The 14,929-nt window shown below is 37.8% G+C and overlaps 1 protein-coding gene across 1 annotated transcript in view; it reads right to left on the bottom strand.

Annotated features, from left to right (window-relative positions):
* Positions 1 to 398: 398 nt before the first annotated feature.
* LOC117419986 (thyrotropin-releasing hormone-degrading ectoenzyme-like) overlaps positions 399 to 14,929 on the bottom strand; it is a 97,068-nt gene continuing 82,537 nt past the window's right edge. The window contains exons 10-19 of the mRNA XM_034033455.3: positions 14,440 to 14,528; positions 12,357 to 12,490; positions 12,192 to 12,247; positions 10,193 to 10,340; positions 9,217 to 9,314; positions 9,012 to 9,119; positions 5,782 to 5,949; positions 3,608 to 3,748; positions 3,234 to 3,315; positions 399 to 2,228 (exon numbers count right to left, since the gene is read on the bottom strand). Of these exons, the coding sequence (XP_033889346.3) occupies positions 2,085 to 2,228; positions 3,234 to 3,315; positions 3,608 to 3,748; positions 5,782 to 5,949; positions 9,012 to 9,119; positions 9,217 to 9,314; positions 10,193 to 10,340; positions 12,192 to 12,247; positions 12,357 to 12,490; positions 14,440 to 14,528 (1,168 nt within the window). The 3' untranslated portion in view covers positions 399 to 2,084. The remainder of the gene's footprint in view (positions 2,229 to 3,233; positions 3,316 to 3,607; positions 3,749 to 5,781; positions 5,950 to 9,011; positions 9,120 to 9,216; positions 9,315 to 10,192; positions 10,341 to 12,191; positions 12,248 to 12,356; positions 12,491 to 14,439; positions 14,529 to 14,929) is intronic.

Genomic DNA, 14,929 nt, shown 5'->3' with positions numbered 1-14,929 from the left:
ACTCTGGACATTGCTGGAGAAGAAGTTTTCTTATCCCAGACTAGTAAATATTATTTTCTACACCTGGATCAAAAGTATAAAAGAGTCAGATGGCACAGGCTATGTGAGATCCATTGCGTACAGAAAAAACAAGAAGAACCTCAAACAGACTTTGCCTAATATGCATGCACTAACTTTTGGATAACTTTAGACCTTTTTTATTGTGGCAGTTTCTAAGGCAGCAAGGGTAAAAACCTGAATTCAGGTGTTGAGTGAGCTATATGTTAAGATTACTGCTAAAGCCCAAGTTTCTTTGCATCAGCACAGGAGCACTTAAAGAAAGCAAAGCATGTATTCCCCACGTCACACAAAAACATTACACACATAAAATCACTATATTTAAAAAAAAAAAAAAAATCTTCAGTACACAATAATTTTATTAAAACAATAGAAGGCCATTATTTATACATTTATCTTAATAGAAAATATTTTCTTTTGCTGACAAAAAAGGACCATTGCTGCATTTAAACACCTTGTAGTTTGCACATCCAGTCAGCCCTGTGGGTGGATTTGAAAACTTACACGTCAGAAAAAAAACAAGACAATTTCTTGTCTTCTTTCTTTTCCTTTTCTCTACCACTAAATGTGAATCCACTTAAATGTTAACAAAAAAAAAAACGGCTGATCAAGTCAAAATGGAAATATAATCACAGAGGGCTCCACAAGCCCACATCTGAACATGTCACAAATCCAGACAGTGATGCACTACTGTACAAAAAAATATATATATATCAGAGTTAGAATTCCATAGATGCTCAGCTTAAAATACAGAAGATACAGTCTCTCATTTGGAAACGTAGCTCTGTCAACACTTCATTGAAAATGGGACAATATGTGTTGAGGTCTACTGTATTATGCATGAAACTCAGGTCATCACTAACCTGTGTGTTAGGCTGTTACTTGAGCAAAATGAACATCTTATTTATGTATTTTTTTTTCCCCCCAAGGGTCTTGGATCAGGTGGATAAGCCTGTGAGTTCAACACATTAATTCAAAGGGATTTGTAGCGGGCTAAATTAGGCAAATGACTGTCCGAAAGGGGCTCAGCGCGATTGGTCCAAACAAACGACAGTGTGTGCTTATGCCCTCCAGCAAGACACAGTTCTCAGTTAATACCTCACTGGCTTTTTGGTACTGGGCTGCTAATAACAACAGTTAGGTAATTCTACATAAACAGCCACCATGCTCTGACGTTTTTAGAAGTCATCTCGTTCCCATTCATAAGCACAGAACTCATGCAGTGCATTCTGGGCATAAAAAGAACACTGATATCGATTATATTTTAGTGTAGCATGACCCATATTCCAATCAAGTCATATATATATATATATATATATATATATATATATATATATATATATATATATATATATATACACACACACACACATACATATACATACATAAGTTTCAACAGCCGATAGCTCTGGTATTGCAGCTACAGGAACATGTATTAAATGACTATGTTTGGTTTGCATAATAACACATACCTGTACAATAACTTTATATTAGTACACTGTCTCTTTAATTTGGAGCCGCCTTCTGAAGAGATTTAGATTTTTCCAAATGAAAACACTGATTGTCATTAGTCGTTGCGCTTTAAACAATTGTATAATAATGCCCTTTTTTTCTTTTGTATGTCGTACATGAGAGTAATTTAGCTTCACAGGACTGGGAAATCTTGTAATGCAAATGAGCATGCTGGAATACCGGTGAGGGATTGAACAACCATGCACAAAAAATACTCTGCAATTAAAAATGTCTCAACTGAAGAGAAATAACATCATGCTATATTTTTTTAATAACATTCTTTTGCCCTGCAAATGCAAGACTGATGTTGACAGGGAAAATACACCACCCTCTTTTCTTTTTTTTTTTTAACAGAAAGGTTTCTTCTCATATTGCAGGAAAATTATCAGAGTGCAATTTGCAATTCAGATCAAGTTATTCTCCGTCTTAAAATATTATTATTATTATTATATTTTTTTAAGAGTAAAAATGTTTCAAAGAGATGCCATGCTATAAATATGTATAATTGTCACAGATTAACTGGTTGGGGATTTCCTAAGCCACTGGAAAAACTCTTCTTCAAAGAGGCTGTGCCATCTCACATTAGCTTCTACAATTTCCACAGCCCGTGCAAAGGCAGCCGCGGCCCCACCTCCGTTGGTCTGTATAAAGTCCTTTAGCTGAAAAACATAAAGCAGCTTTGTATGAGGAAACAGTGTTGCAGCAGATGGATGCTGGATGCAACTTGAATGTGGGTTGACAGGGAGTTGAACTTCTTTTAAAGAGTAAGTAGTTTCAGATTACATTTTCTTAGTTTTTTTTTTTTTACTCTCCTAACATTTTTTATGTTTTTCTTATTGTAATTTCTCAAAAACTGTGATAAGGTTTCAGTTCGAGTTGCCTGTAATAGAGTACGTAAGCGTCTTTATAAAGGTCATTGTCATTTATTGATCTTCCACTTTGGATGCAATTTCCTGCTGTTTTGCTTGTGCACTAGATGGTGCTGGTCCTTACCAATATAAGAACACTGGCTGATGTAGCCTACATTTACATAAGTCTGGCAGGCAACTAGACCTGAAGAGCAGCTCCTAAATTCAGATGCAGACTTTTAAAAAGTAAAACTTAACATCTGAGTAATTGCAAAATAAGGGACAGTAAAAAAAAAAAATACAAATAAGATACTGTTATTGGAAGCTACTTGCCCTTTAAAATTGCAAAGTCACCCCACATGATTAATTTAAATTAAGCCAACAGTTATGAGTCACAAGTAACTTTCAGAAAAAACCCAGGTCCTGAGAATCAATAAGAAAAGCAAGACCCTGAGAGTTGGCAACATTATGTACAGTACAGACTCATGAGGATGCTGTTTCATTGCACTGAGGTGAATCATTGTTCTACAACAGCAGCTCAAAGTTTAGAGTCACATATGGCTTCTGCGCAGGTGAACCCTCCTGGAAGAGTTGCACTTAGAACGCAGGGTGCCTGCTGCCTAGATGCAACCTGAATCAGAATGGTAGAAGTAACGTTACAATTGGATCAGCCTATCAAAGTGAATCTAAACTTGCCTTTTGTGTGGATGAGTTAGTGCTTGGCTGGGGTGAGATGTTTACTTTGTGAATAGGAAAGACCCCATGGCACAGTTTCAAAGAAGAGAAGGGGTTGTATTAAAGAAAACAAAAACTCACCTCATTTAGCTCAGCCTCTGTGTTTAGAAACTCTGTAACACCATTAATGAGTTTGGAATTTATAAACAAGGCTTCTCCATATCTGTAAGGACACACAGTTTTATTTAAACACTTTTTAAATGATAAATAAGATTTTTTTTTTTAATGAGCACAGTAAATCATCCTTGCGTTTGAAATGAAGAAATCACTAGATGGGGCTGGCAGTGTTTCATTTACCAAGGGGTTTCATAGTTAACACAATAAACAAAATAAAACAAAACAAAAAAGTCTATACTTGCTGAAAAGGCATTGATTTATGGACTAATGATACATGGCTTTTTCAAACATTCAGCAAACACTAAAAAGTTCAATAGAAAGTTAATAAGAATGTATACCTGGTATTTAAAATGTCCCACTTTTCTCTGAAGTTCTTCCAGGCTAAATGTCTGCCATGCGGGTTGCGGCCCACGTGAATAATGACGTCAATGACATCCTGATCAGGAACCAGATCAGAGCTCAAAGACAGGTTCAGCAGTCTTGCAATAAAAAAAGCAAAACTATTCATTAGTGCAGGAGACTAGATGCATTCAAAAACAGCACAACAAATACCGAAGAGTCACACAGGTTCACATGAGTACGAAGAAGAAACATATTAACAAAGGGTTGAACTAATTGGGTAGCAGCAACCAGGCATCAGGATTCATAATGCCCTGACCCACCCAGCCCAACTCCCACTCTCTTCCAACTTGAGTCCACTCTCTTGAGGCAGTCTGGCATCAAACCCCCAACAAGGTCCTTCAGAGGAACGCATCCAAGAGGAACCTTTGCAGGCCTGAGAACTAGAAACCACGTCCCTCGGTAACTCCGCTGCTGACCTCTTCCTGTTATCTATTGTCAGATATTTAACCTCAGCGAGTTTAAGATGAGTTTGAAGTATTAGAAGATGCACTCTGCTTCTTCAGGGGTACTGAGAGGACATATATCAATACTGTATAAAGAAAGACTGGCACAGCCTTTGAGGAATCAGACAGAGCGCAATACAGGATTTAGATCTTAGGGGCAGCATGCACCGGCTGTAAGGTTCTGCTGGTGGATACATAATATATGTTTGATAAATCTATTCCTGGTGCCTGGCAACTCTAAGTCCCAGTCTTTGACTATGTGTGGGTGACTGTGAATTTTGCCTCCATGACCTAATTTTGCCTTTAACAGATAAGTCACTTCCTGTTTTGATATTGTTGACCAATTGTATTCTTTTGAGATGGTATACATAATCTAATTCTCTGGAATGGGTGTTAAAATGGAGGTTGGTTAAACAAGACAAATGTAATTATGACCCTTATAACCCTTACAGAGATCATATTTGTTACAAGATATTTACTTATTTGCAGGATCTGTTTTTGAAACTGAACAAACAACACAGACAAACTCTGACACCCCATCCAGAATTTATATTTTTATATTGTATCAATATCTTAATAGGATGATGCAGAGTTGCAGTTTTTATCATGGCACCCGGGGAGACACAGAGTTCTATTCACAGTGGCAGACCTTTTCACTCTAACATAACTACTAAAGAAATGAACAGATTCAAGAATACAAATGGGGATGTCAGCTTCTTAAATGCAAGATCAGCCTCCATAGTGGGGATACATTTATTTTCATAAAAAGGACAGCAGCCAATTGCTGGGAGTTCTAATCTCATTTCCCCAATGGATCATGATCAGGAACTCAAACTTACCTAAAGGACAAATGGGGCAGAGATGCATGATATGCTCAGTGCATGAGGCCTATGAAATGCGGCGCAGCAGCTCACTTCCTGCCAACCCTACTGCATAAATAAAACACAGCAATCTGGGTAAAAGGAGCTGTAACCGTTCCGTTTGCTTTAATCAGCAATGGTGCAAAGCAATACACATGTATGGCCCCCTGTATGCCACAGTAGTGATTAAGGGGAATGCCTGAGGCTCACAGATGCTGGTTCGAATCCAAGCTCGGCTACTCACTGCTCTTGGGGCAAATGTCTAATCCTCTTAGTTGTCCCGCAGCTGTAACAATGGGTAACCTGGAGCAGAACCGTACAGACTTAAAGTAATTTGAATTCAACAGGCCAGTGGAGTTTATTATTCGCCTGTAGGAGTTAGTCATTTGCTTGCATTTTAACCACAGTTGAAAATATGCAATTTTAGTAGAATAAACATTTATCTACCCCAATTATTTGGTAAAAAAATCTTGAAGGGGTTTCAGACGATATACTGTATAACATACTGTCGACTATATTTGTATTTTGTATTTTTTTTAAAGCAAAGTGTTTAGTTGAGAGACTGCCTAGATGGAATGTATTCTAAGGTAATTATGACTGGTCATGTCCAGTGGGTAAGTGTATACTTAGATGTTTAATGAAGACCATTAAAGGAGGCAATTCTATAACCTGCCTAATTAAAGTTTACTTGCAACAGCTGTCATTGCATACAGTATATGCAACGAAGGAGAGTACTGAACTTATTTAATTTTTGTCCCCATTTTGTAAGAACTAGGCAAGCCTATTAGGCCCTGAGGGCTCACCTACCTGTTCAATAAGAATGTGTTATCACTGCAAGTCAGTGCCTCCAGCAGCACCTTTTTCTCTGAGATGGCAGTCGACGAGTGGAATTTCATCCATATGAACTCCCACACATCCTCGTCCATTAGTGACACTCCAGTGCAGTAAACGATGTCCCTGACATTTGGTGGGATTCTGGAAGGATATCAATGGCATTAGAAATGAAAAAAATCAATATGAAATAACCGCCGTACTGTACGGAAAACAGCACAGATGTTATAAATTGAAGCCCAGGTCACAGGTCGGTGTTCTGTTACTCCATTCCAAAATGATACAATGATACAGCTGGGGGGGGAAAACAAGAAAAAGACAAATAATAAATAAAGCATAAAGTAACTGCATGCCATAGAATGGAACATTCATTCATTACAGTGCAAGATTTTAAATTCTTCTTTTAAAGGGTTTTTATATTGAAAAAAATATATATACTGAAGTTCAGATTTTAGTGTTTGCAGTGTGGCTAATACACAACTTTAGTTTGGGTAAATAAAAAAAGGTTTTCAATATATAAATAAGTGTTGGTCAGTTTTAAGATGCAGTTGTGTTGTGTTTATCTACATTCATTGGAAATGCAAGTGTAAACAAAGGCTTTCCCTTTGTTATGTGGATATGAGATACATAGGCTGATAACTTAAAATGTGTGGGATGTAAGATTAATTATTGTTCTGTGAAATAACTTTACTCTTAACTCGGTTCAAAACGATATCACCCCCAAACTGCTCCATTGCTTGGTTGAAGAAGTGGAGCAGTGAGAGACTGTGAGGCAGAGCTGCTGACTTGCAGCTACACGACACACATCTTTGAGCCACTGAGGAAAGTGTGTGACCTCAATCGGAGTTTGGCAGGCTTATAATACACAGCAAAACCTCAACTGCCTAATTATTGGAAGATGAGTGAGTAACAGCTAATACATTTTGAAAAACGGCACACTACCAACATATTTAGGATCTTTTCTACCTGAACCAAAAGACTTCATTTCCATAAAATGACCTTGGATGAGGCTAGAAAAAAGCTTTTACTGCCATGTATTAGACATTACATTACGATTACATTTAGAGAAAGTGTTGTAACACACTTGAGTAAAACTCTGCCCTGTTCCAAGTAAAAGGGGAAAAAATCTTGTATTCAAATGCACAAAGTATCCTGCAAACACGCGTGCACGGACAGTGAAAAAACATCATAAAAAAACTTGGGAAAATCGCTGATGAGATTCTGCTCTGGTAAAGGCTCAAGACACATTCAATGCTTATCATTAAATTTGCCATTAAAGTAAAGCTAAGCAGTTCAAACTGCAGGAGCGCAGCAGTGTATGAGAAGCAGTGCTCAGAATGCTGACCCTACTGTCTGAGGAAATGCTACGAAGGTTAATAGTCATTGCAGTCGGAAAACGCACAATTAAATAGTTTGGTAAGATATTTCTTATTCAGTAACTGTAGCTCGGGCATATAAGCTTTACAAGCAGCATTAACATTGAAGCACCTTGTTCCTACAGTCTGCTGAGCATTCTTCCATTCGTGTAATAGCTAAATCAAAATGGAGCTGATTTATAGGTACTGCATGCTCCAAATGTCAAGCATGAAATGGTCACAGGACTAATTTGTTATCGCTAATAAATGGACTGAAAATATTATAACATGTGAAGTGACATTTTACTGTATGTACATAACATGTATATAAAATAACCAGTGAGTGTAATAAGTAATTAATGCTGGTTAAGAAGTCAGTACTTCAAACACTTTCAAGACTACAGCTGCAATTTACTGAAATGCTGAGTTGAGTTTTTAACCTTTTTCTGCTCCTCGCTGGAATGAAGCTGGAAGACAAAAGGGACACAGAGAGCAAAGTGGTAAGGGAAAGCTATGCTGGAACTGGATCATGGCTGATCCAAAGTGGAAAGGGAATGCTATGCTGGAACTGGATCATGGCTGATCCAAAGTGGTAAGGGAATGCTATGCTGGAACTGGATCATGGCTGATCCAAAGTGGTAAGGGAATGCTATGCTGGAACTGGATCATGGCTGATCCAAAGTGGAAAGGGAATGCTATGCTGGAACTGGATCATGGCTGATCCAAAGTGGTAAGGGAATGCTATGCTGGAACTGGATCATGGCTGATCCAAAGTGGAAAGGGAATGCTATGCTGGAACTGGATCATGGCTGATCCAAAGTGGAAAGGGAATGCTATGCTGGAACTGGATCATGGCTGATCCAAAGTGGTAAGGGAATGCTATGCTGGAACTGGATCATGGCTGATGCAAAGTGGAAAGGGAATGCTATGCTGGAACTGGATCATGGCTGATCCAAAGTGGAAAGGGAATGCTATGCTGGAACTGGATCATGGCTGATCCAAAGTGGTAAGGGAATGCTATGCTGGAACTGGATCATGGCTGATCCAAAGTGGAAAGGGAATGCTATGCTGGAACTGGATCATGGCTGATCCAAAGTCACAGGTGGAGGAGAGAAGGGTAAAACCTCCATGCACATCAGCAAGCACCGATGCCTTTGATAAACAACGTTAGTGCATCGGGACTTGGTAACCAATAGAACAATCAATCAAAGAGGTTAAAACTAGAAAGTATAATGTGATTAAAAGGAGACAGCACTGAATTGCTGAAAGCAACGGGGTACACCAGTATGAATGTAAATGCTAGAAAACTACATCTGCATGTGAGAGGTCAGGTATTCAAAGTCAAAAGTCAAAGTAAATTATATTCTTTAACCCTCTTATTAACTCTGTGCTTTATATTTAAAACCCATTCACTCTATTCCTCTGTAGCTGTGCCAGGTGGTAATTATCCCACAATAACAACTTGATATCCATTTATATGCAGTCGAAAGCAACTGGTGACACATAGGGGTAAGCCATTTCTGTCCTCTGTGACATCTGAAAGGCAGCAATCAAAATGCAGAATAACCTGTATGCGTCAAGAGTAAGCTCTATTGACCAGAACAGTGCACAAGGAGTCACTCATTATGATTTTCACCAAGTACTGGCAGTGTGGCTATTTATTATATTACGAATACAACTATCCTTAAAAGTGGCTACATGATGTACCTCTGACAAGACACGCGATGACCATAACAGAGTTTGCTCAATGCATTTGCACAAGAATAGGTTCATGCGATTATTACAATTTGATGAGGAATGTGAACTTTACTACTTGTACCCTGCATCAGTACAACCTAAAGTCTCCTGCACCTGTTTTTGTTGCTTGATATCCATTCAGAAATAAGAGTTATCGCCTGCTGATGACAGTGCTTGCTCCCGAAGCTGCAGGCTAACATAATAACTTCTCGGCGTAGCTCCCTGTGAGGGAGGAAAAAAGCACATTTCAATTAAGAGCTCCTCGTAATGTGTGGCATTAATTGCAAAGACAGAGTTGAATTAAGAAGAAAGAAAGTACTCAGTCTGATAAGTGGCTTGCGCAACAGAGCCATTCACAGCACTTGTGGGCCAGCCGAGCTTGTGATACATTGAGGCAACTTGCTTCAATATGTATTCCTGTTAAGAGACACAAATCACAGAATCAGTTGAAATTGTGGTACAACCAAGGGGGGTTGCATACAGAATCCTAGAAAAAGTGCTCGATCACATCTGAGATGGAGCCTCTAATGCTCCGCACCTCGTCAGGGGTTGATGATTTGCACAGTACGGATGGTAACAGGTATAAAAGGTCAAGCCACAGCTGATACAGCCCAGTTTGAAGCCACGCCTCCAAGGTGAAAGCTGTCTGACAGTCTGAACGAGGTGTAATAGTCGGGCGCCATATTAGTGGGAAGAGCAATGGGGACACCTGTGAGCTAACCACATATCCAAAAACAACCGTGTGGAATGGGATTTTGCAGTGGAAGGACACGGGGAAAACATAACTTGCAGCCAGAACAGGCTGACCAAAGAAAATCACTGCCAGAGGGAACTGTCAAGTCAAACAGGCACACATTGAGGATATTGAGCAGTCTTGTAGAGGGACTTCAATGACAGGTTTCCAGTGGAATTCACACTGGCCCTACACTAAATGTGTTTCAATGGGTAGTGGACCAACATTGTTTTTACAAGGACACTCTACAATATAAAAACTAGTGCAGATAATTATTTTCAGATTTATAGGAAAATATACTTTGGGGTGAGATAAATTTGTTTTGGCAACATTTAAAAACAGCTGCTACCTCCTTTTCAGTCTACATGTAATGTAATACATTATTATTATTATTATTATTATTATTATTATTATTATTATTATTATTATTATTAATAATAATAATAATAATAATAATAATAATAATAATAATAATAATAATAATAATAATATTGCAAAGTTGCTCTTTCCTTAATAACGAGTTCTGCCTTTTCAGTATTAACGATGTGTATAATTCACCTACACTAAAGATGCTGTATTCTTCTGTGCGGTCCAGCAGTTTGTCAAGATGATAGAGCACACGACTGGCTGCGTGCCAGGGCAGAAACTCCTTCTCTTGAGAAAGGTAGCGCACTATCTCAAGAGGAATGTTTTGGGGCAAGTATCCAGCCCTGTAAGGATAGAAAGCTACAAGGTCACATCACCAAACAAAAAAGAATCATAATACATAATAATAGAAAGGAAAATGTATACAGTATATTTTCATTAAAGAAGCTTGACGTTATCTTTTTCTCATATAACGGAATCCACTCTTAATCCACATGCTCCTTCATAGTCTGACAATGAAAAGTAGACATTTTAAAATAAATAATAATACCAAAAAAATGTATAATTATCGGCATCAGTAACGTTGCTGTTAAGAACCTCACATAGGTTTGGTTATTTGACAAGATCAGAATCCTCGGTATGAATGGAACAGCTTTCATTAACTAGGAGGTTTCTGTTTCTCTTCAGTTTCCCAGCAGTGATTTGATCAGATTGAGATTGAGGTAGCGAGGTCAGGAGAGGCCACTCATTTGAGCATTCGTCATCTTGGACCACTGTATCTAACCTCAAATAGCTAAATAACATTGAGCAGCTGGTCTTTCCCATGTACAGCAGCCTCTACAGCAATCTAATTGCCATTCATTTTCACTGAGAAGCATCAAGGTGTATGTATATGCTCACCTACACTATGTTCGTTGTAATAGAGATTGACAAATGAGTGTTCAGAATTAAAATCCAGCCTAAGACAGCATTAACTAATGAGTCGAGGATTTGGACTTACTTCCTTTATTTACACTAAAGAGAGACTGTCAGATTAGAATAACAGTCAGAGGATTCCATCTTAAATGAACAGCTGAGCTGCAGTATCTGGACATTAAAGGGTTAACAGGAGGATGCTTGTCATGATTGCTCACCGATTACCAATTTAACCATCAGTCACTCTAAAAACAATCTCCTTCTTGGGTTGCCGTGAGACAGCAATCGCAGCTGCACAGTTATAGTACGTAACTCTCAACTTTAACGAGTGCAGTTGTTACAAGTAATAAAAAAATAAAACAGCATCAAATTTTGTTGCTGTTGTTTTGTTTTTTCTATATGAACAAAATGACGCATCAAACTTAGACTGAACAGCTTTTCACATGGCTTAGGAAAGGACTGACATCTGTTTCATTCCAGAGTGCTCTACATAGGGAGCCTGGTAGCAGTCAAAACTAACGCATAGCGCAAAATTTTCATGGACATGCTGCAGGCAAAGCTGTCAAATGGGGTTTCGTGTGGTTCTGTTTTGGAGTGTCAGTTAAATAAATGAATGTACCATATGCTGGACAGAGGTACAAAACACTAGCATGGGTTTACAATACCGATAAGTGTCAAAGTATGACTGGATGCTCAGAGAACAAAAACAAGCAAAATGCTGTTATAAACACCTATGTGAACAATTAGCATGCTTGATTCTGTTTTGAACATAATAAACATTTGAATGGGATACAAAATCTGTGACACAAAATAACACACAAAAAAGGAAAATGAAATCGGCTGTGTTGCCTTTGCCAGCTTAAAAGAAGGATTGACTTGGTGTGAGTGCATGCAGGAACAAACACGAAGCCAAAGCAGTGAAGTATGCATAGAAGCATTAGCAAACAGTGCAGTGCTTATAGTCCAGCCCCTATAACAAACATCTGGGCCATGGCAGAAAAATTTGCTTAAAAAAACAAACAAAAAAATAGGAACACTTTACAAAAAAACCCATATCCACTAGACTTAACTTGCTGTAAATATTGCACTACTTAAAACTTGGAAAGTCCCTGCAGCACATACAGTTTGTGGCTGGTTGAATGACTACTCATAATGTCTAGGAAAATGTTTTGCACATAAATGGGTCAAACAGATTTTGTTCTCTACTTAAGTAGAAAAAAAGCAGAAAAATAACCAGCAATGTACTGTACCGCTGAAACTTTTCAGAATACACACCGTACCTGGCAAGATTAAACACATCGTCGATGAGGCCTGCGCGGTTACCAACGGAAATCACCTGGAAGCATCAATCACAAGCTGTTTAGTGTAAACAGAGAATAGCAGGGGGTCCACAGAGAAGAGATTAAAAAATAAAATGGTACAAGAACAAAAAGAAAATCCGTTACCTCAGGGTTCCTCATCAGCTGTTCAATTAAAAGTCTCCAGTTTCTGAGATCATAGTTTACCCTGAAGTATCCGGTTTGGTTTATGTTTCCAAGCAACCAACTCCCATCATCCACTGAGCCGATTTTGTGGGATTCTAAAAATAAAGAGCAATGTATAACACGTTTTAAACTTGCACGTGTAATTTTGAAAGTTATTTATCCATTCTCCATTCATGCAATGTATTTACAGTGTTGATTATGGTTAACCATGGTTTGTACTATGCTTGAATATGCTTACCTGTGCTGTGCCATGAGTTCACAATGGCTTTACTTTGCTTTACTGCATTTGGTATGCCATAGTAAACTTTTATTAGGGTACGTATGGACCCCGTAAAGATTCAGGATTATTAATGTTTTACTACATCTCCACATGGAAGTGTGGACATGTTCAAAATATCTTTATGTGAAAGCCTTTTGAACATGCTCACCCATTCATTCATTTTAGAAGATACTGTACTGCACTATTAAAAACAATGCTCAGTCTGACTGGCTACATTTACATTGGATATAAATTGACAATATGTATCAGTGCAACAGTATGTTAAACAGACAGCCTCAAATTACACACGTTTTGAGTGAAAATCGACTTACAGCTCTGGCCAAAAGTTTTGCACCACCTATAATTTTATGATTGAGACATAATAAAACACAAAAACTATATTTTATTTAACATCATATAATCAAAGAAACTACAAAATGATAACGCAGAAGTCTACCGGAAGCCATGTTAGATTTTGCAAGGTCACATTTTTCCGTTTTTGTCAGTTTGTCAAGTATATGGAAAAAAACTACAAAGCGGTATGTAATTCAATATGTTAACGTAACATTATTCAGCAGGTTTCATTCCACTTTATGAAGCGAAATGAGTTAATTGTATAGGGCGATGCAAAACTTTTGGCCACAGCTGTATAAACCAACACATAGAATTTAAAACAGTACAAACTGAAAATGAAGGGCTTTCATATAGAGGACTTTAAAGTCACTTGGTCACTTCACGCTGTTGTTGTGGAAAAAACATTCAAGCAGATCGATGAACCCTAGAAAGCACAGACATCAGGTGATGGGCAACAACAGTTTGGGGCGTTGGGTAAAAAGAGCATTAATGGCCACCATCCATCTTGAAAAAGCGTTAATCCTTGGGTCACTCAATATTGCATGATGGATGGAGTCCATCAATTCAATACAGTATTTATTTATTTTTTTGCCATGGCAGGTATACAAAAGTCACCAGGTAATATAATAGTCTTACAGTGCAGAGGTACCCAGAAATCTTGGTTTGGAACCCTAGCTTCTGCTGTTTCACCTTCGACCTCTGCACCTCAAATAGCCTTGGCTACTTCAGGAACTCATTGTGGGAAATAGATTTTCCAATTCTAATCTTATGTTGAGAAAATGAAACTGGAAATTGAACAGGGACTAAGGGATGTGCAAGGGAATAATTATATTGTATTACATATATAGTTTTTTTTTTTGTTTCTTTGTTTTTTCTAATTTACACCAGTCATTTTTCTGTGTTGAGAATTTTCTACTGACTGGAAAAAACATATATATTGAATCTATATGAGATATGATATGCTGTCTCAGTGGAATATAAACCTTAACTGGGAATAAACCCATCAATAATATTATAAATAGAACCATCATTTCCCTCTAAATTAGTAAGACAGAGCAACATAATATGAAATTAATTTACTCTCCCTTTGCAGCAGTCAGTAATTCAAATACAGCCTTCCCTTTGAAATATGTTAAAAATCTGAATTGAATTGCATTGGAGACCTTGAATATATTTGGGAAGCAGGTCTACATTTTAAGACCAAGTTAGAAGAAAATCAAAGTGAGACAAGACAAATTGATCTCACTTATCACGATGCATGAGCAGCTCAAAAACCAAACCATTACGCATTCTACCATTGCTAGTCAGAAGGTACACAGTAAATAACAGTGTTTTCACAAGGGTCCCTTTATGCTTGGGGAGCATTCTAAAGCCAGAACGCTTCTGTTGTAAATGACACCTAAGCAGGAGAGACAAAAAATATGAATGTACCTGTTCTATTAGAAACCCATATGATTGATTCGGGGGAAATGTGACTTGAATTTCCTACTGAAATCGTTAATGGAATTTGCCACTGGGAGCTGAAAAAAAAGAGAAGGAAAACAAAATCAGGGCTGAGACAGATGAGACTGCAACACATTTACAATTAAGGAGTGCGTTTGACAAACAGTAAGACAGTGAAACTGCACCGGCTTTGACTGGCTAAATTTAAATTGGATATAAAAAAAACACACACAAAAAAAACTAATTTCAGCTAGTTCATTTGGAGTGATATTTTATTAAAAGCAATATCATTAAAATAAAAAAGGACTGACACAATGTATTATCTACCTAATACATACAAATGATACCCTTACATAATTGTTTTTAAAAATACCACTGGGATATCATTATATGGTAATACTGTATTACCTTGAAACACTCTAGCAGAACCATTAGCAGACCACAGCACTGCCTGCAATAAAATGCCAGTGCATAGTGT

The sequence above is a fragment of the Acipenser ruthenus genome, chromosome 14 (assembly GCF_902713425.1).
Source record: "Acipenser ruthenus chromosome 14, fAciRut3.2 maternal haplotype, whole genome shotgun sequence".
Taxonomy (NCBI): Eukaryota; Metazoa; Chordata; class Actinopteri; order Acipenseriformes; family Acipenseridae; genus Acipenser; species Acipenser ruthenus.
Note: the sequence above shows the minus strand (reverse complement) of the source record. Positions and strands in the feature narration are given on the sequence as shown.